This window comes from Protopterus annectens, chromosome 6.part0 (assembly GCF_019279795.1).
Source record: "Protopterus annectens isolate FY-2018-M chromosome 6.part0, PAN1.0, whole genome shotgun sequence".
Lineage (NCBI taxonomy): Eukaryota > Metazoa > Chordata > Ceratodontiformes > Protopteridae > Protopterus > Protopterus annectens.
The window spans coordinates 156,165,193-156,186,414 of NC_056737.1; the positions used below are offsets into that span (position 1 = coordinate 156,165,193).

The 21,222-nt window shown below is 38.1% G+C and overlaps 1 protein-coding gene across 2 annotated transcripts in view; it reads right to left on the bottom strand.

The window, feature by feature from the left end:
• Positions 1-5,337: 5,337 nt before the first annotated feature.
• Positions 5,338-21,222, bottom strand: part of EGLN3 (egl-9 family hypoxia inducible factor 3) — a 46,962-nt gene continuing 31,077 nt past the window's right edge. For both annotated transcript variants that reach the window (XM_044073891.1, XM_044073892.1), the window contains exons 3-5: positions 14,238-14,374; positions 12,957-13,030; positions 5,338-8,672 (exon numbers count right to left, since the gene is read on the bottom strand). In XM_044073891.1, coding sequence (XP_043929826.1) covers positions 8,641-8,672; positions 12,957-13,030; positions 14,238-14,374 — 243 coding nt within the window. In that variant the 3' untranslated portion in view covers positions 5,338-8,640. The remainder of the gene's footprint in view (positions 8,673-12,956; positions 13,031-14,237; positions 14,375-21,222) is intronic.

Genomic DNA, 21,222 nt, shown 5'->3' on the forward strand with positions numbered 1-21,222 from the left:
GGAATGGCTAAAGGCCTATGCTGTGGCAAATGCAAAAAGGTTCTAAGCCTTTTCCTTGAGTTTGAAAAATCCTGGCCCTGCCATTGAAATTGTTCCCTCATAGCATGCAAGGTTTCTCCAAAGGAAAATTCCTCAGGTGGAGAGGCAGAAGGAATGGACTCTTCTGCATCAGAGTCCTCATAAGGAGAAAAAGGGTCCTCTGGAGGATTTGTATTGTCTGAATCATCAGAGTCATCTGAAGAAACTGGCTCAGGGGGCTCTGCTCTAGGCCTCTTCTCTGGAGGTGGGTGAGAGGCCCTGTCTGGGTGTGGTTGGGATCCCCTGATCAAAGAAATGAGATCCTCTGCTAGACTAAGCATTTGAGAACTAGAGCTAGGCCTGTGAGAGGGGGTCTTAGCAGGTACAGTTTTGGTAGATTTTGCTGCTTTAGCCCTGGCAAAAGCCTTAATCGACATGGATGCAGGGGGCCTAGCAGCTCCACGTGCAGGAGTAGAAATATCTAAAGGAATAGTATCAGATAAATCCTGTGAACCTGCAAGAGCAGGTGGGATTTCAGTAGCAGATTCAGCCATGCTGGATGAGGCCTCGGTAAGAGGTAAGCTTTCGGCCGAAGGAAGAACCGTGGACTCGGTTTCAGCCGAAACCGAGACGCCGCTGTTGGCTTAACCGCGGTTTCGGCCGAAACCGCGGACCGCGAGTGTCGGTCCTTTTCCTTTCGCTTTTTTGTTATTTGCGTAGTCGGAGGATCTGACGGCATAATATAAGCAAAAGCGGGCGAAAACTCCTCAGCAAATTCCGACCGACGTCTAAGCGTTCGTCGGTTGAAAGAAGCACAGGCTAGACAAGCTGCTATGTCGTGGTCTGGGCCTAAACAAGGTAGGCAGTAAGAGTGGAAATCTTTATGAGGTATTTGTTTCCCACAAGTTAAACAGTTATTCACTTTTTCTGACATCGGCTGAGGCAAGAAAGAGTCCCCAACGGGGTACTTAGCTTTTAGAAGTCTTGTAGTAGAAATCTCTGGTTCTGACCGACCGGCACTTGCGAACAGCTTCTGCTTCGGGCGCCACGCGGCAAGAAAGACTGGGGAAAATGGCGTCGACTGATACCTTTATACCCGAATAACTGCAGCTATGACGTCGGGTGGAGTGCGACATCAGCCGAGGCCAGACCCAGACATTGGAATCCGGCTGACCGAAGGGCTGCCTGACGACAGGACAACCCATTTGTAAGGACTGCAGATGCATCCTTGAAGGACATCTGAGGAGTCAGTGGAGTTAAAGCCTTTGTGTAGGGGGTATAATGTAGGCATTTTTCCATATTTGGGGGATTAGGCTTTCCTGACTGGACCAATTAATAAGTATGGTGACTGGGTAGGCTATAGAGGGGGCTGCTAGTTATCACCTGAAGGGGAGCAGGGTTTAAGTTTACAGAGTAGGGATCTGATGATGGTTGTGGGGATAGGCTTCACTGAAAAGGTGGTTTGGCTGGAAGGAGGGGGTGGGATGTCATGGTTAGTGTTTGGTTTAATTAGTTTCTGTATAGTCTATGCAGGAGTTGAGGAATGTGGCAGTTTTAATGGGGGGAGTTGTTTGGGGAGGGGAAGGGTTATCCAGGTGTAAAAGCTTATTAATGGTAGTGCAGAATGATTTTGGGTTAGAGTGGGTCTTTTGGGGGCTTCAGATAGTAATGTTTCTTATCAAGGGTGATTTGTTTTTTGATGGCATTTTTGAGTTATCTACATTGCTGGAGGCTGGAAGGGGTTTTAAGTGTATTCCAGGTTTTCCATGCAGAGTCTCTTTTCTGCATGAGGGAGAGAGTGGCTTTAGTAATCTATGGGGCAAAGTTTGTTTTAACTCTAACTTTTCTAGGAGGGGCTAGAAAGTGGAGTGTTAAGGAAGATGCTGTTGAATGTGAGAACAGCTTCTTCAAGAGGGAGGTGCTGGAGACAAGACCTGTCTATTGATGAGAGTGTTTGAGTGAACAAATCAAGGTTAAAGCTGGATAGGTTATGACAGTCCCTGTATGTGTGTGTCTTAGAGGATTGGGACAGATGACGATGTATAGAGATAGGGTGATAATCCCTAAGTGTGTCAGGGAGAATAGGGGGGGTTGTGATCATGATTGGGATGAGAGGTTAATATCCAGTCTATAGTGGAGATGGTATTGGAATTTTGATTCATATGAGTTGGGGAGGTGATCAGTTGGGTGAAGCCATATAGATTAATACTTGCACTGGGGGAGTTGGTGGTGAGAGAATTTCAGTCCTTATTAACATCTCCTGTTATAATGGTTTCATAGGAGATGGTTTCAGAGATCCAGGCGAGAAATGGCTCTAGTTTGGGGATATTGTTGCCAGGAGGTATGTAGATAGTAGCAATGGCAATCTTTTTATGATCATTAAGGGTACAGTTAACTATGAGGATCTCGGCTGGGTGGAAACTGGGAGGGGAGCATGGTAAAGGATGGTGAGAGAGGGTTTCTGTGTAGGAGAGCTACCCCACCACATTTTTTTAGTGGGCCTGTCCTGTCGGAAGATATTGTACCCAGGTGGGATGATTTCTTTGTTTGATATGTGAGGTTTTAGCCATGTTTCAGAGATGCACAGGATATCTGGGGAGTGTAATGTTATCCAGGAGTGAAGATCAGGGAGTTTTACTATACTACAGATATTGAGATCTAGGAGTTTAATGAGCTTAGCAGGAGAAATAGACTGAGATGGAGTGGGAATCTGGGAGGAGGACAAAAGGGGTGTTGAGGGGTCAGAGAAACTGGCTGAAGGACCGGGGTTAGGGTGAATATCTTCTGCAAGGAGTAGGGTAAGAATTGGGAAGAAATGGGTATATTTATCAGGGTAAAGTATCTGGAATCTGGATTTGAGTTTAGGGGGTGGGAGACTTTAGGAGAGAGTTTATGTCTGAATAAGTGAAAGAAATGATGAGAGAAAAGAGAAGATAGTAAGTGGAAGGAGTGCGGCGTTGAATTATGTGCAGATAGGAGAGGAACAGTGGGACTAGAGGACTGGTCAGGTAGTGGACTATGCTAGGATGTGATTAGTGGGAGAACAGTAAGTAGAGGCATTGAGAGGAGAAGGTGTAGGAGCATGTCTTAGTTGTAGGGAGGAAAGAGGGATGCTTTAGTAGGCGTTGTGAGAGTATAAAGAGAAAATAAGGTGGGGTGAAGTGTTGGATTGGTGGGGGAGTGGTTGCAAGAAAGAGTAATAGGAGGAGTGGGGGTAGAGGAGAGCAGTTTAGTGAGGTAGAGATGGAGGGAGTGGTAGTAAAGAGGAAGAGAGAGGATATGATTGGGTGAAAAAAATAAAGGGTGTGGAGGAGAAAGTGGGGTGTGATCACAGGAGGATGAGTACAAGTGTAATACACACACACACACACACACACACACACACACATCTGTGTGTGTTTATGTATATGTATATATGTGTGCGTGTATGTATAACTTATTTTTTATCCTTCCTCATACGGCTTGCGTTGTGGCTGAAAAGGTTCATGGACCAGGCTATCTACGTGGTTAACTACTGTTAAATAAAGTACATAAAATTGGGGTCTTCTGTTAATGCTGCATACCTTAAGATGCTAAATAACTATGTCTACACCATGCTGTAATTAGCCACCTTATTTACCCTTGTAGACTCGAAGCGAACACAGTTGTGACTCATCCTAAGGCATACTGAGCTTTGTTTCCTTATGCCCACCACTGCAACATTGCATCATAAAGCTCACTGACTGCCATTTCTAAACATAAATGTATGCATCCACATTATAATATCACACTCCTGTGGAACGAAATACTCTCCCACTAGAGCTAGAAAACACCGCCCTCGCACAGCTCTCCTTTAAAGTACTTTGTGGATACTGTTCTTCTGTTCCCAGCAGAGTTTAGTTTAATCCAGCATTTAATTGCTGTCTTTACCATACCTCTCAACTGTCCAGATTTTCAGTCATATTTTTGGTCTGTTCCTCATAAAAATTGTGGTTTTCTGGCAGATCACTGGTATGATCTGACTGATGTCACTAAATAATGGCCTTTGTCCCCCAGTTTTTTCAAGCTTTGTGCAGATTTCTTGCACTAAGAGGTTGAGAGGTATGGACTCATTACAAAGTCTGACTTGTTTGCACCTCATGTTTCAGCATTTTCAGTCAGCATTACTAGTCTGCTTTGTCTGAAAGATGCTTGTAAATCTGTACATTTTGTAGTGTTGACACTCTGTATTGTACTACTGCAGGCTCCCTGCTACACCATTGCTAATGTATAACACTTCACAAAATTATCTACACAGTATTTCAGCTGATTTCTCTACTGCATTTACCTAATTTCAGAAAAAAATAAAGGCAACGTGGTTGAACACTGTGCAATTGTTGTTGTTTGTCTTTTCGGCTTTTCCCAGTTAGGGGTCACCACAGTGGAACTCCGGCCCGCTAATGATTGGCAGTCGATTTTTATGGTGCCAAGTTGCCAGCCCGACGCCCAACCTTCAACGAAGGCACGCCCATTCACTCATGTCTTTCAGAGGTCACTTGACTGCGGGGAGGACATGCAGACTCCACACAGAAGGCACTCCGGCCAAGAATAGAACAGGAGAACCTCTTGCTGTGAGGTAACAACACTACCGCTGTACCACTGCGTATATCCCTACATAACATAATTAACAGTTTAAAAAGTTAGGTCTTCTTTTGCTTTGAAAGCAGAGAACTCAACAGTGCATTTTGCATATGTGGTTAGGTGGCTGAACTGTACACAGTAACTATGACAAATTTTTGAACACTGACTACTTTTTTTTTTAATTTATACTGACTAAATTCTTCAAGTCTAGTCTAGTCTCATGTATTTTACAAATTAGGTATATTGGCTTTTAACTGTTACATAAACACCTGAAGTGCATACTTTGTTACAACGTAATCATTATGCTGCTTACTGCATAAAATTATCACATGACAGAAGAATTACCCATTAATATGCAACCACTCTTAATAACACCTAAACTGCGTGTTGTGAGGCCAACCTCCCATAGATGAAAACAAGTACAGAAATGTTAAATAACATAAACTGCCGACGTGAATGCAAAGTGCAGCTGACAACTGATGGAACATACGCATTATCAACCTAGCATGTCTAATTTAAAATTAGATCTGCAACAATAGGAATACATAAAACAACTATTTTTTTATGTCCTGTGTATACGAAATTCAGCAAAGGATGGCACTGTGATGATACTGAAACAGCAAACCATTTGTATTTTAGATTCTGTTCTCTGCAACATGAATATCACATCAAGATTTCAAAAGCACAGTAATATCAAATTGAAAATTATCACACAAACCATTTAGTGCAACCCAGGGCGCTGGACTCTGGGACAATTTTATTCTTCAAACATGACATACTGTACAAAAAGGTGGCAAAATATTATAGAATGTTTTATCAATATTCAACTTCCAGAATTGATGACCAGCATACAATCTGGTAACACTAGTAAGGAATTTACAAAAATTAACAAATAACAAGCTTTTTCAAGATTTCAACAAGGAATGCCTTCTAAGTGAGACTGTGTTCCTTTGAGAAGTGTAGTAGTATTTGTTTTGTGTTCCTGACCTTAACAAGTATTACTTTTTTAGGAAACACAGAGATTATCACGACTGAAAATGCATCCTTTTTCCTTTTTGCAGGTTTCTCATGTACTGGAGTGAAATAAATCTATTCCGAGATTCCCAAAGGAAGCAGTCCTCAGTAATAAAACAAATCCTATTCAAGTTAAATTAAGAATCCCTGCAGAAATGTACTATTACATATTAGTCAGGAACAAACTAATTACTGATTGGCATCCATTAGGAAATAATGACTGGAAGTGAAAGGGATACTTTGTGTGAAAGGTGGCAGACATTACTGACTGCTGCAGCTGATGCAAGTTTCATTACTTATTTAAATAAACAAGCTACATACAGTACCTTATCCCACTTAAAACATTCCCTTCTAGTCACAGGATAGTTTTTTTGAAGATAAATTTTCAACAGTCCTTATATATATTTATAATTAAAGTTATGGCAAATTCCTAATCCACTTCACCAGCTGGTTCATAGGAATGTATTGCTTTCAGAAAGCGTTGTTGCTCCTCTCATGCCTGCTTTTCACTCAACATTTATTAGAGCACAACCCAAAAGCAGACTACGAAGCAATTGAACAAATTTGTCACAGTGGCTAAACATTTCAACATTCTGATAAGATACAGTAAAAAAAACGGCAGTTCCATGGTACAAATGTGCACATTACAGAAAACAAAAGAAAATTACTAGGGGGTTCACAGCAACATAAAACAAAAATCATTCACATGGGGAAAACACTGCATCTGCATCTCCGTGGGAAACAGAAGAGAAACAGCTGTGTCTGCTGTACGACCTGTAGTTCACAGACAGATTAGCTAAAGTAAGAAATGTGCCCACGTCAGTGCTAAATGGCTATACATTAAATTAAAGCAGTCTTTAATTCTCTAGTGTATAACTAAGCAACCTGAACCCTGTTATGAACAGTGCATCTTCAGCAATTAAACTACATTGTACAAAAGAAAAAAAGAGTAAGGCTAGAAGGCACAACCTCTACAAACTGAGCAGAAAAAAAATTCTACGTTCCACACAAATGTCGACTTCATACACCAGCTCTTTTCACCAGAAAGTGTCAGATAAATCAGCAAGCAAATTGAGAATCACAGGGCTATTTTTACACTAGGAATTTTTAAGGGGTCCATTTAGACAAAAAAAAATATATATATATATCTGCATAAAAACAACAATTTGCAACAAATTTATTTTGTAGTGATGCGGGCCTTGGTATTTTTCTTTTACTTCAAGTCTGTCATGGATGCTGTACCCAGGTTTGCTTACAGTCATTGGAAGGAACTATGGAATACTTTGGTATCTCCCTGAAATAAAAGTGACTGCCACTGTATGGTTTTTGGTAATCTTTGTTACCTTGCAACATACCCACTGCATAGGAAGGATACCTCTATATTCAGTAATGTTACTCTGAAGGACAAACAATCACTAGCATATTTCACGCCTGCTGGCTGCCCATGTTTCAAAGAATAAATAAATACATAAAAAAGGGCAAAGCAGTGAATATTAAAAAAAAGTGTGTGGGACAATGGAGGATCACGTGTAAGATCAAAGAATAAAAAGACATTGCTTTTCCATTTTCCTCTAGAAAGCCCTAAGGAGAGCAACCTGCTGTCTGTTTCTAGGAATCTTATCAGTTACCAGAATCATCAGATGTGACCCGATTTTTGTAAAGGAAGCAGTAACAGTGACTGCAGATAGCAACTGTTAGCGCAAAAACAGACATTCTTGGAAAAAGAAACAAATGGTATCCGTCAGTTGTAAAACCACTTGTTTGTGTACAAGTGCAAACGCCAACGGTTAAAGTAAAAGACAGTTTTAGGCAGTGCAACAGATACAGTAAACTGATAATCGAATAAAAGCATCACTAATGATGGGAAATATTTTTCCTCTTAGTAATTTAAAGACTTTTTGTAAGTACAGTACCATATATAATGGCGTGCAAGCTGTGCAAAGAAAGCCACAGCATATCTTATGCATTACTTGTCGTTTCAGAAGTTATAGGAAATACCTCAACAAGACTGTGTTCAGATCCTGGTCTCTAAGCCTACTTGAGGTCTCCCCGACACAGAATGGAAGGAAGAATGTAGTACTATAAAGAAGATGCTAAGGATTTTATGCACCAAAATCAATATCCGATAGATTAGCACACAAGACATGGATATAAATGTTGTTCTTCTGTACTTTGGTGAATTTCTAAAAACTGCAGACCAGGAAACAGAGGTCCACAACTAGTAGAATACATTCACATGCTGTTTTCAGAGGCAGCTACAGAAAGCTTAACCTTTAAAAACATATAAGTATAGACATCTCATGGCCAAAAGAATGATTTCTAAAAATCAAAATGTCAAAACTATAAGTTTATATGTTATAAGTTTTAAAGATTTAATTTTAATCTCAGTTTAATGAAGGTAAATGGAAAAAAAGAGGTATGTAGCTTTAAGCATTACAATCAATTAAATAAATCTTAACAAAACACTCTGTCACTCAGAAAAACTCACATGCATTTTTGATTACTGATGAAGTATGATGCAATATAAATAACCAGATACAAGTTAAATGCACCAAGTAAATGACAGTCTCTGCTATAACTGAACATATTTAAAGACATTATAAGAAAAAATATCTTCACCCAGTAACAATACTAATATTCACCTACTAACCATCTAAGCAAGTGTTTATTATGAAAATGGACATTTTTTTTGTAAAATACTTAAAGTGCAGATAAGGCCCAGATGTAATGACTGCATCCTCTAAACTAACGTAAGCTGCATGTGCACAATGGAAGGACTTGGTTCTATACAGTAACCGTTGCACTATGGAACAACACCATCCACTGACTGTAGCTACACAATGAGGGGTAGCAGTCAGTATTGCTGGGCAAGATAAGAGGAAGACAAAGCCATCGTGTTCAAGCAGACTGGACCGACCCAAGACTCAGGGTAGCGAACGTTGACCCTCTCCACTGCATCGTATTTCGGCACTGTGCAGTTTGTACACATCCTTTGGTGCCAATGACAATTCACTGGGAAAAGTTTTCTTCCTGTTCTGTAGCTAAAATAAAAGTAATTATGGTGAAAAAAGTTAATTTACAGCAACAGTTTATCATTTTAAAGAAACCACAGATACAACGAAAATATCAGCAAACAACCAGAACAGATTGTAGTGAGTCCCAGCTCTACTTTCCTTAAAAGTTTATTAAACACAGTCCAATTTCTCTTTATCTTTCTCTAGTGCCTCGGCCACAGCCTTTACAGAGTAAAAGATTTTTTACTTCTAAAAGAGTCACAATATATATAAAAAAGTTAATTGATTTAATCATACAATTAATCAATTTAAACACATAAATTAAAATATTTAAAGCTACAACATTAAATAAAGCTCTGCCAGTTACATTCTCTATTTAATCCATATGGAGACAAAGTGCCATATTTCATAATCAAAATCGATTCTTTCTGTCTCAATACATTGTTTTGATATTCCGTATTATTAAAATGTAATGGTACATGTTCCAATATAGGAATAATATATTGGAACATGTACCATTACATTTTAATAATACGGAATATCAAAAAAATGTATTGAGACAGAAAGAATCGATTTTGATTATGAAATATGGCACTTTGTCTCCATATGGATTAAATAGAGAATGTAACTGGCAGAGCTTTATTTAATGTTGTAGCTTTAAATATTTTAATTTATGTGTTTAAATTGATTAATTGTATGATTAAATCAATTAACTTTTTTATATATATTGTGACTCTTTTAGAAGTAAAAAATCTTTTACTCTGTAAAGGCTGTGGCCAAGGCGCTAGAGAAAGATAAAGAGAAATTGGACTGTGTTTAATAAACTTTTAAGGAAAGTAGAGCTGGGACTCACTACAATTTGTTCTGGTTGTTTGCAGATTATCATTTTATTTTATCTAAAATGCTGTACTCTCTTTTTTACAAAATAGTATGCAGTTTAACAAAGTCTTTCTTCAACTTTTTACCTATTTATGTAACCTAGACTAATACTGTAGATCAGAGATCTTTGTAATGAGTACTGAATTTGTTATAGCTCAAAAGGCCTCTAAACTCCTATAATTTATTAACTTTGGCCCCTGCATTCCCTATGTGAGGGGTGTACTCCTCACGCTACATAACATTCTAACTCCAAGGTCAAAACATGTCATGGCGACTTGAGTTTCTCAATTACATCACTCAAACCACATTCACAAAACTTCCATGCACAAACATACCATCAAAGCAATCACCCAACTTCCACACGTAAACATATACCAAGACATTCACAAAATGTCCACACAAACGTACACCAAGACATCCACACAGTAACAGCCAAGTATTGTGACATTAAAATTTACACAAACAGTATCACCTCTATCAGATTATGTGTGCATGTACTTAAGTGACTGGCTATGCCTCTTGATGACGTTTTATGTGTGAGAAAGGGTGCATTGTGTTTATATGCTTTTCTGTAACACTGCATTTTACTATGTGAGTCTCTAAATGAAGTTTTAAGTGTACAAATACACACAGACAGGAAAGGAATATTATTGGTATATCTGACTAGTTGTTATTGTTGTCATTTTTATCATTTGTTATATTTATTTATTTTCCTACATATTTGCATTTTTAAACACCCATTTACACATTTTTTAAAAAATTTTTAAAAAATTTTTATAGGATTTTAATAGTCAGTTATAGTACTTTATTTTATTAGGAAGGAAATATTAACTCACATACACATTTACTTATTAATTCATTGTATTCAGCATTTTATTGAAGGACTTTCCGTTTACTGTACAAAAAAATTTATTAAGGTTTTTATGATGACAAATGCAATGAATTTATATGCATATAAAGTTATTAATTATATAATATTACCAGTTCTTAAAGGAGGTATGTTAAATTATTTTGTTTATTATGTGAATAGATTGCAATACATGAAGCGCTATTAAATAAGTGTATATGTAGCTTTAAGAAGCTGTGATTTTTGGCGCCAAATAAGTTATTTAAACTGTTTGTAGAGTATGGCGTCTTAGCTCTGAAGAAGACCAGCTGTTATGGTTGAAAGCGCTTAACTTTGTATCTTCATGTTATTGGTTTTATACTGTTGTCGTTGTCAGTTCGTCTTTATGTCCCAATAAATTGGATTTATATTTGGTAGAGTGGCACTTATTGGTGGATCCGGAGGCATTTGCTGCAGGTATTGAATCTTCCCTGTATTGACAGATTATCCCCACCTCATTCTACTGAAATATTTGCCTTAGCTCTTACATGATTCTATGTATCTGTATCAAAAAGATTTTTGTATATGTATGTGACTGTATTAGTGGGCATTTATTTAGATATAGACACATGCATAGACAGATAAATATAATAGGCATACATATCATGCATATATGTGTGGCAGGAAATCTCCTTAGTGAAGCAAGATGTGTACACAAAATATTCTGCCTTATGTTTCTACCTGGTTGTCATAAATAATGTGGAAGACAAATATCAAAGTAATGCTGGGTTAATAAGGGATCCTAGCTTGTTCAGTGTAATAACAAAACAGCACAGGCCTGTGGTATAGCATGAGACAACAATGAGCACCTTAAATTGTAGTTTTACTGAATTTCTGGATGACTCATGGCCTTGGCACATACCAGCTCAATTACACCACCCCCTTTGAAAAAAAGTGTCCTCAAATACAATTAGCTACAGTGTCAAAAGTAGAGTATGCTTCACCTGTATACCTACTTCACCTGTACACCTGTAGAACATAAACAGATAACAGGGTGTCTCACACTATGCTTAAGATATACTGATACCATAACACTCCTTGTAAGTGTATTTCAAAACAAGTGCTTACATGGGTCCTACAGAGGGGCATGCTGAAATCAATCCCTACAGCAGCATAAATGCAGACAACAGGATTTGCACCACTGCAGGATCCATGTTAGCACTTGTTTTGAATTACTCTTACAAGGAGTTCAACAATTTGGTATTTCAACATTTTTTTATTCAGTATAATGGTTTTGGTATATCTGTTTTCAGCACAGTGTTAGATATCCCCAGATAACCATTGTGCCTGTTGCCCACCCTCACTACAGGTACTGGTCAGAAATGGGGATCTCAACTACATGAAAGGAAGGTATCCAGAAGGACTACATTGAGGACATTAAACTATGTGCCAGTAGATCAGGATACACAAGTCAGAAATCCAGGAGCTGTAATACCTGTAGTGGTGACCACAAAGGGTCACAAATAAAAAAAAGACATTCAGAGGTGATCCAGCATGAGAATATCAAGGAGAGTTTTGCAAAATGAACAGAAAAGCATCTGAAAATAATTTCTTCTAATGGGATGTCCAACAGGAGGGCACTGTAATAGACATCAAAACCGTCTCAGTGCTAACAGGAGCACCTACAATCTTGCTTGCATTAGGCTGTAACATGGTGCATTTCCACGGACAGTAAGACTGCTCTGCTTTTTACAACAGTGCAACCAAAGAAGTGCCTTCAGTGTGTGACAATCACTTATCACCCATTTCTCACTGTCAGCTGTCACTAATGTCATTGTCTAACACACCTGTAGATGTCCCACATACAACTCTTAACAGCTCTATGAGCACAGAAAGACCTTCACTGGACAAACAGTCATGTTGTGCTATAATTACAATGAAGGTTCTGGAATTGCAGAATGGATGCACGACAAGTCTCTTGCAGTGCGATCCCCATGGTGGAATAACAAACATACTTGGAATGAAGGCATGGCACAGTGCCAAGGACACAGATCCTCCAGAGTCAAATTAAACCCTACCTTTTTAATATCAGCACAGGTGCAGCATTTGGCAGAGAGTGCCAGAAGTGTGAATGTAAACTGAAACACAATGAAACTCATTGCAGCGCTCAAACTTCTGAGCTACAGAAACTCACTTCCTTTCTCTGTTAATTTACATCCTGCTTCACAAAGTATAAGTACACAGCCAAACAGGTGGCAGGGCTGCAGCCCAGCTAGATATAGGTACAATTATAGGAAATGTAGCTTGTTTCAATTTACAGCCAGTTTACATAGCTATATCAAATTAACTGTTAGCACTAATATAAGCAGCTCTAGGTTTTTCTTAGGATGACGTCCATTTTAATGTGAGACACTATAGGATAGACAAAGGTGGCAAAATATTTACAATGTAAAAACAAAATTCTTAAATATCTGCTACCAATATCACTTAACTAGGAAACAAAACAGTTTCATCTTAACACAGCACGTCTAAACAGAAGGGTAACTCCGTTGCTTCCTGAAAGCAGCTTTACTACTTCTCAGGCATGCAGTTGCAGTCCCACTCACCAGTCAAAATTCTAAATTTCTTCTTTGCTTCAGCTCTTTCTTCTGCATCAAAATACCACACAGTTACGGCGTACCTGTGTAACATAAAATAATGCAAGTTTTCAGTGATCAGTATGGTTTTATTATGGAAAGCATTTCTGTGACCACCAAAGGATTGTTTTCCTTTTTTAAAAAAAAAAAAAAAAAGGACAATGGAAGCCCACTAATATATTTATATTAAAGATATGAATACTTAAACACACATAAGCGCACACAAACAATTTTCACTGCCCTTTTCAGTTTAAGACACAACATGGTTATTTGTTCTCATGTCACAGCATTCTTTTGCAACTAATTAAATTCCTACTTCACTTCCACAATGCATGCAAGATCTTAAATCCACATTTATATTACAAGATCGAAGCTTTAGTTAATCGAATAACTAAAGCTCGATCTTGTAATATCGAAACCAGAAAATGTTGAACGGCTGTTTCAAAAAAAAAAACTTTTGACCTGAAATCAAGAAGGGGCTTCATCCCCCAATGTAGAGGGCTGTGCCCCCCAGAACCCCCTAACTAAATATACCAACTCAGAGATCACTCCAAATTGGAGAAAAGGGCATAATCCACAAAATGGCCAAGAGAAGCACTTCCCTGGGTTGAATCGGCCGTTCAACATTTTCCAGTTTCGATATTACAAGATTGAGATTTAGTTATTCGATTAACTAAAGCTTTGATCTTGTAATACAGACTCTTAAATCCAGCTAATTCCATTCGGTGTTTTCTTTTATTAAAAATGGTTAGTACCTTTGTTTGTATACAAGAATAAAGCATTAAAATTGAACATATTTTTTAGATTTCAGGCATTTAGCCACATTTTTTATGCCTTGTCGAGAAGAAAGGGTCTACATTACAAGATTGAAGCTTCACTTAATCGAATAAGTAAAGCTCAATCTTGTAATATAGAATCCGTAAATTATCGAACGGCCAATTTAACCCAGGGAAACACTTCCCTTGGTCATTATGTGGAGTATGCCCATTTGTCCAATTTGGAGCGATCTCGGAGTTGCTATATTTAGTTAAGGGGGGTGTGGAGGGCACAGCTTTTTTTTTTTTTTTTGATTCGGCCAAGAGAAGTGTTTTCCTTGGTTGAATCATCCTTCGACATTTTTAGATGTTGATATCACAAGATTGAGCTTTAGTTATTCGATTAACTAAAGCTTCGATGTTGTAATATAGATGCAGAAGAAAACATCCATAGCTGGCCTAGTTAACCTTCATAAATAATATGAAGAGCACTCACCTTAGAGAATATGAAGGTTGTACTTCATGAGGATTTCTTCTGTCAGACCAGAAAAATAACAATCTGTCAAATATAGGTTCAATGTCTGCTACATATGATTTTTCTTCAGGAAATATTCGAAGAACTCCACCATTCACCTAGAAAAATAATTAAAGTGCCCGCTCAGAACTGAATTATACATAAACTTCTGTCAGAAAACCTAATTTAAATTGTTTTGTGCCATTTTAGTTTTTTGTCTACACAAAACTATTGTATACATATTGATAAAGTGCAGATGGATTCTGTTTTTAAAGGAATTGTACAAATTCAGATGTGTCAAATTAATTAATATTTATTACACTGCTTTAGCCAAAGCATTGAAAAAATGTTTGCAAAAGTATAAAAACAATGAATAAAAGCAGCAGGCCAAATATAAAAAATGTGAAATAATTTTACAAATGCAGTCTGCCCAGGTTCCAGAACAATGTGCCCCTGTGGTAAGGTGCTACACCACGCTTGCCAAACTCAGTTCACTTAGGACATATCACATCTGGGATGTAGAAGGAAACCAATACACCCAGGTAAATCCCACAAGTGCAAAGAAGGACACACAGACTCCACATGGAAAGATTGCCAGCAAGTAATTAAATGGAGTCAAGCACTGTGAGACATCAACAATAACCTTGTTACATACTGGGCTGCAATGTCTGGTATGTCACACATGAAATGCAACACTGTCGTTACATGGACTAGCTCACTCACTGAATGACTCCACACTGTCTATGCAACATTTTATTTTTCTTGTGACATAACTATAATACAAAATACTTGTAGGTTTTTACCCATCCTGCTGAACACTTTTACTGTTCAGGGGTACTTTAAATATGTCAGACAATAACTTGAAAAGTGCTAATTGCAAACAATTTTGCACATAAAATTCTGTTGAAAGTTAGAATATTTCTATATGGGTCCTCTTTCCATATCATTATAAAGACTAGCGCTCCTCGTTCTCATTTTAACATGCATCCTCACTACTGGAGATGTAATCTGCTTTTACAAGTTGAACAGCTCAGATCAAAGCAACACCTCACTTAAGATATCAGTGTACTACGGCACTGGCAAATCAAGTGTTCATATATATAGTGATAGCAACATTTTTTTTGAAATTACAGTATTATGAAATGTGGCTATTAAATAAAGCATTTCTAAAACACTTTCAGTTTTTAATGTAAATATATTGCTTGATGCTTTGTAGATGGATATCTGTAAATGCATTATGCAAACATTTCTGAGTTCGGTCAGGATCTTTCTATAATTGTGCTCTCCAAAGTATTTAGCCTACTGCATATCAGTTATGGATAGGTTAAGTCTGGGTCATTTTGTCTGGTGTCAGGAAAAAAAAATAATACAGTTTATTACATCTGACTGAGTCTCATTTTACATTATGTCTGTAAAATCCTGTCTTTAGACACCTTTTATGCTGCTACAGAAGGGGAAAGTATCACCCTTGAAAGATAAGTCCCACGTCTGCAGTCTTCAATACTGCCACTTCTTTTTAATTCAAAACTTGTGGGCTAGTCAAGATCCAAACTTTATGCTGAACTTGTAATGCAGTGGAAATGGGACTCTTTAAAGCCATGTTCCAAAATTAATTTTTGATATTGTTAAATATGAGAGATGCAATCTGTGACGCCGTTGTAGACTAAGCAGCTGTGGTCTCATACTTCTAACTTAACCTGCTATCCCAGTGGCACAAAAACAGAGAAAGTTCTGAAACTGCCACACTAGTGACACCACACCAATGTGACCGCAAACATATTGGTGGCTAGGTCAGAAAACAGAAATGCTAGAACCTCCAGAATGACTTCTTCCTGCTCTCTGAGTCACAGCTCTAGGCTTCGGAGTTAAAGCCTCTCTGGTCTCTATTGGGAGCTTTTATGCTCTCCCAGTCATACCAGTGCATAAACAGACTGGCCCACTTACTTGGCCAACAAATAGATGGATAGGTAGATAGAAAAAGAGATGGATACATAAATAAAAGATGACAACCTGTTGCCCCCACCCATGCTAAACAGAAAATGAAAGCAATGGAATATAAGATCCACAGGTTACAAGACCAGTGAGATGACCTGATTTTGGAGGGCACCACAGGTTTACATCCAAATGAGGAATGGGAAATGTGGACAATCCCAACTAAAAGTAGAATTTAATCATTCTGCCTGTACAAGCAGACATTACTAATACAGCCATTCTCATAGGAGCTGTACTGCGCAGGGGTACACAGACATGGGTACCAAACCTACAAAAAGGAATAAACAAGCCTGTATAAAATTATAAAGTGGTACTGCTAGAAAAAACACATTCTCGTTGGTAATATTCAGTGCAACACTTAAACTATTTTCCCCATAGTCAAAGTATTATTTTTTGTGTTAACTGATTCATGCTCCACTTATTCGCAAAGTCTTAGTTGTTTCATTAGCTGTCAATAAACAATTTGAGGTAATTTTTTTTTATTTTAATGAATGAATGAATGTCCCTTCCACCAACTCACAACAACAGACTGTAAATACAAGCAGCCCATGATGACAGGAATGGAAAAGCCATAGAACTGTCACAAACTATATTGCATTGATTAAAAACATCACCAGTTACTTACACAGACAGATAGATATATTAACTATCTATTTTGTTTACCAGGAAACTCCAACTAGGATAAAACCTTTTTCAGTAAAAGCCCAGGGAGAAAAGCTCCACATTTAACACCAGTTTTGACATATGCATAACATACAGTTAAATGAAATCAGAAGGAATACAAATATGTGTACATGCTTGAATGAAACGGCTTTGGTGCTGTAGTAGCATTGTCGCCTCACAGTAAGACGCTGTCCGGTTCGCTTCTCAGCTAGAGCGTCTTCTGCATGGAGACATACGTGAATGGGCGTACCTTCATTGAAGGTTGTGCGTCAGGGCTGGTAACTCGGCACATAAAAATCAACTACCAATCATTAGCGGACCGGAGTTCCGCTGTGGCGACCCCTAACCGGGAAAAAGCCGAAAGACACAAACAAACTTGAATGAAACGGCTTTACAATAGTTACACAAACATTATTTAGAAACAGAGCATGCAGACAGCTTGCATACGTACATATATATCAAGAGAGATATGACATTTTAAAAGATACTGCAATCTTACCTGCAATTTCTAGCTATTATAATAATGAAAAGAGTCAGCTCAACCATGGAAATATTAGAAAGGGGAGCTGGTTGACAAGGAAACACAATATAACATGTTAGTAGTAGAGTCACTAAGAAAGTATTGTTACATTTAAGATTTACAAGTAATAAGGAAAGTGAGAATGGTTGGGCTACTTGAACTGTTATAAGGAATATTAGTTTTGTTTAGATGAAGACAGAGTGATGAAACTGTGACTGAGTGGCAGAGGGGACAGCGAGATAGTGGTTATCTAATTAGAGAGGAGAAGAGGAGATTATATCTTGTCGCTTTTTTTTAGTTATTTGCAATGAAGTAACAATAAAGCACAGAGAACTATAACAAGAACAAAACTGGAGCTTTTGAAGTAACATTAGGAGTTTACACAACCAGTGAAAGTTGTATGAAGCATGTTTTAAAAAATTAAAGAAAAAACAAATAATGCGCCCACTGGTTTGACTTTTTAAATAGTCCATTTCATAAATATCCTTATGAAACACTCCTAATGAACAACCATTAATTGAAGTGAAGACAAGCCTACATGGTAAGTCTCAAATTAGTTACACCAGTGGCAAAACCTATTCTGGTCCAATAATGGCATTACAACACATCTGTGTACCAGTGTCACTGTTTTTTGTTAGTGGACCCACAATGCATTTCTTTAAATTTTTTTCTTATGCAGTGGCTAACTTTTTTTATTTTGGGGGGGGGGGGCAGTTAATGAAAGTTACCATGTGAATGGTAATTTTATAACTTTTTGGGAGGTAAGGAGGAACTTAAATGAAAGGTAACATCTGAATGTCTTGTTACACTTTAAACACTAGATTGTCCCACCTTGGCAGAGTTTGCTGTTACAAGTGAAAGGTACAGCTACAATCAGTCTCTTAGGTTTGCAGGTTTGATGGTCAAGCTTAAGATCTACAGGCCTTCAAGAAGCTTGGTTGATGCAACTCCATGTTGACAATTTCAACATTCATGTACAAAGACTATTGCTGAAAGAAATTAATGACTCATAGCAACTGCAGGGGAAACTTATTCCATAATCTTGAGAGGCATATAATGGCATCCATCACATTTTTTCTACTACTGACATTTATTTTTAGTTATCAAGCTCAGTGGTACGGTACTTTCTTCCTCAGCCATGGAGACCTAACGCAGGCTAACGAGCTGTACTGGACCAGACACCATTTCATGACCCTTATAGAGGTCATCTGTAAGTAGTCTATGAGAAACACAGTGTAATGACAGCTGAAGTCTTTCCAAACAGTAACTTATACATTGATGAAGATTTCCCTCAAGATGAGCAAGATGCAAAGAAACTGATGTACTCTTATGGCTTAAATGAATGAAAATGATTGATTCATTGACTTATTTGTTTACTGCAGTCCCACTGGACATGCAAGGGATATACCTTTTTTTTTCTAGAGGAGACCCATATGGTCAGAAAAAGCTGTAAAGTGAAACACAGAAAAAGTGCAATAAATGGGAGATACTGCAGATGTCATAACAGCCTGTAGAAACTTTACTTCACAGGGAAGGCCAAAAAGAATATAACTAACCCATCAGCTAATATTAAAGGAGTGTGCACAATTAATGAAAATAATTGAAATTATAAGAGATATGCTGCAAGACAGCCAATCCCACTTATGTATATTAGCACTTCTTGTGGATTACACAGATGCACAGCAAAGCAGTGGCAAAGAGTCAATCTGTCTACCAGGAGATATATATTTTTTATCTTATCTGGTCTCGGCGCATGTCTGACTTGAAGACTTGAGGGGAAGAAAAAGGGATTTAAAACAGCAGAGCAAGCATTCCTGAGATAATCAGGTTAAATGTGAAAAGTTGAACAAACAGCTAAATGACAACCAATCAGCAGTACACTGTGCCTAGATCGCAATTTCACAGACACACATGTAGGAAATGTCTGACCAGTTAAACATGTCAAATTGTGGATAATCTGCATTGCCATGTTAGGAAATTCCAGGTTTTCTGTGATGTGGAAATGGGGTGCCCCAACTATGAACATATTTAACTATTCAGTATTTCACAGCAAGTTCGATGGCAGTGGGTTACTGTGACAGAGGTGAGAGAGAGGTATGCTGGTCAGTGACATGTCAGTAACAAGACGTTTAGCTGGAAGGAAAATAAATAATGTTACAGAAACTAATAAGTCATAGAGGTGTGGGTAGGATGAGACTTACAACCAGTTTTCTGAGAGTTCCACATCTGTGTTTGTGGTGAGTGGGTGGGGAACCTTTGACCCTTTTTTATAATTGCAGACCATCAGAAATAGTGAAGGCTGCATGTCAGACTTGAACAGAAAAACAGATATAAAAGCAGTAGTAAGCCAATATTCTAGAGGCATCAGGTTAAAGGTGAAAAGTTTAACAAACTAAAGAGTTCAAATGGTAATAACCAGTCAGCAATATACTCTGATTAGATTACAACTTAATGGACAGACACGGGGAAATGTCTGACCAGACAGACATGACTCAGTGTGGACGTTATTTTAAATTCTGTTATTCTTTGAAGGGCACAAACCCCTCCCTTACTCATCCAGTTGCTGAATGAAGTACTACAAGTAAGTACATACTCCGTGTTTCACACAATGTCATATGGCAGTCACTGGTGAGTACTACAAGAAAGTACGTACATAGTGTTTCACAGAATGTCATATGGCAGTCAGTTCTGGGACAGAGGAGAGAAGTATGCTGGTCAGTGACATGTCAGTAACAAGACGTTTGGCTGGAAGGAAAATGAATAACTTTTGTCACAAAGGTGTGGGTGGTGCTGGGAACTTTACAAAATTGCATATGTCACCATACATTGTCAGCAAACCATGCAATAACTACCACAGCATCAGCTGATTACTTGTTAATTTAATCATATGTAATACAGACAGCAGATATGAGACCCATAATTAGTACCAGTGTGCCATTAAAACAAAACAAGGATGGTTTAAACTAGTTAAACACAGCACATAAGTACCATGGACTGGATGTCACAGAGCTACGGTAGTTAAAACATCAAGCAAATGAGGAATTGAAACAAGTTCCAGGCAGGATTTAGGTGGTCCTAAGGGAAGCCTGGTATGAGGAGGAGGAGGAAGTACAATGGAAGCAAACTACATAGAGGTAAAGCCTGATGTACAGAGAGGAAGGTGCGCAGATTGCAGGTGCAAAGCAATGCTACAGAACTGGGAGAGAGTTGCATTTCTAAAAACTGGTAAACGGTTTGGTACTCACAATGGAAAATGATATGCTACAAAAGAAGATATTATCACAGGATATGAAGGGAAGGTTTAGCAGTAAAAGCCCAGGTGACTGCACTTAGAATGTGCAATAAGGAATGAGAAGAGAAAAGGGTAGTATTCCAGAGTTCATCCAGGCAGTGCAGATGGGAAGACTTTGTTCTGGCAATAATTCCCAGGAATGGCAAAGTTGGCAAAATGTCAGTGTGTTGGCAGCAGTTTAAATGACTGCCATGTCGGGCAAATATTTCCCCCAAAGTGATTTCAGGGTGAATTTCCTTTTCTCCACTGTTGTATGACCTTTGTGTAAGTACATTTAAGTTTTTAATACTGTTTATTATACACTTGTTGACCACGTTAGTCCCAACATGCCCATGCTCATGTTGAAGAAAGAACCAAGATGGTATTTACATGGACAGAGAAAATTTGGCAAAGGCACTGGGAATTCCCTAATGCAAAAATTCAGTTGTAATGTTTTAAGATGCAAATTTGAAATGTCTTACAGTTTGATCATTCAGAATGAGTTAACATATCATTCTGAA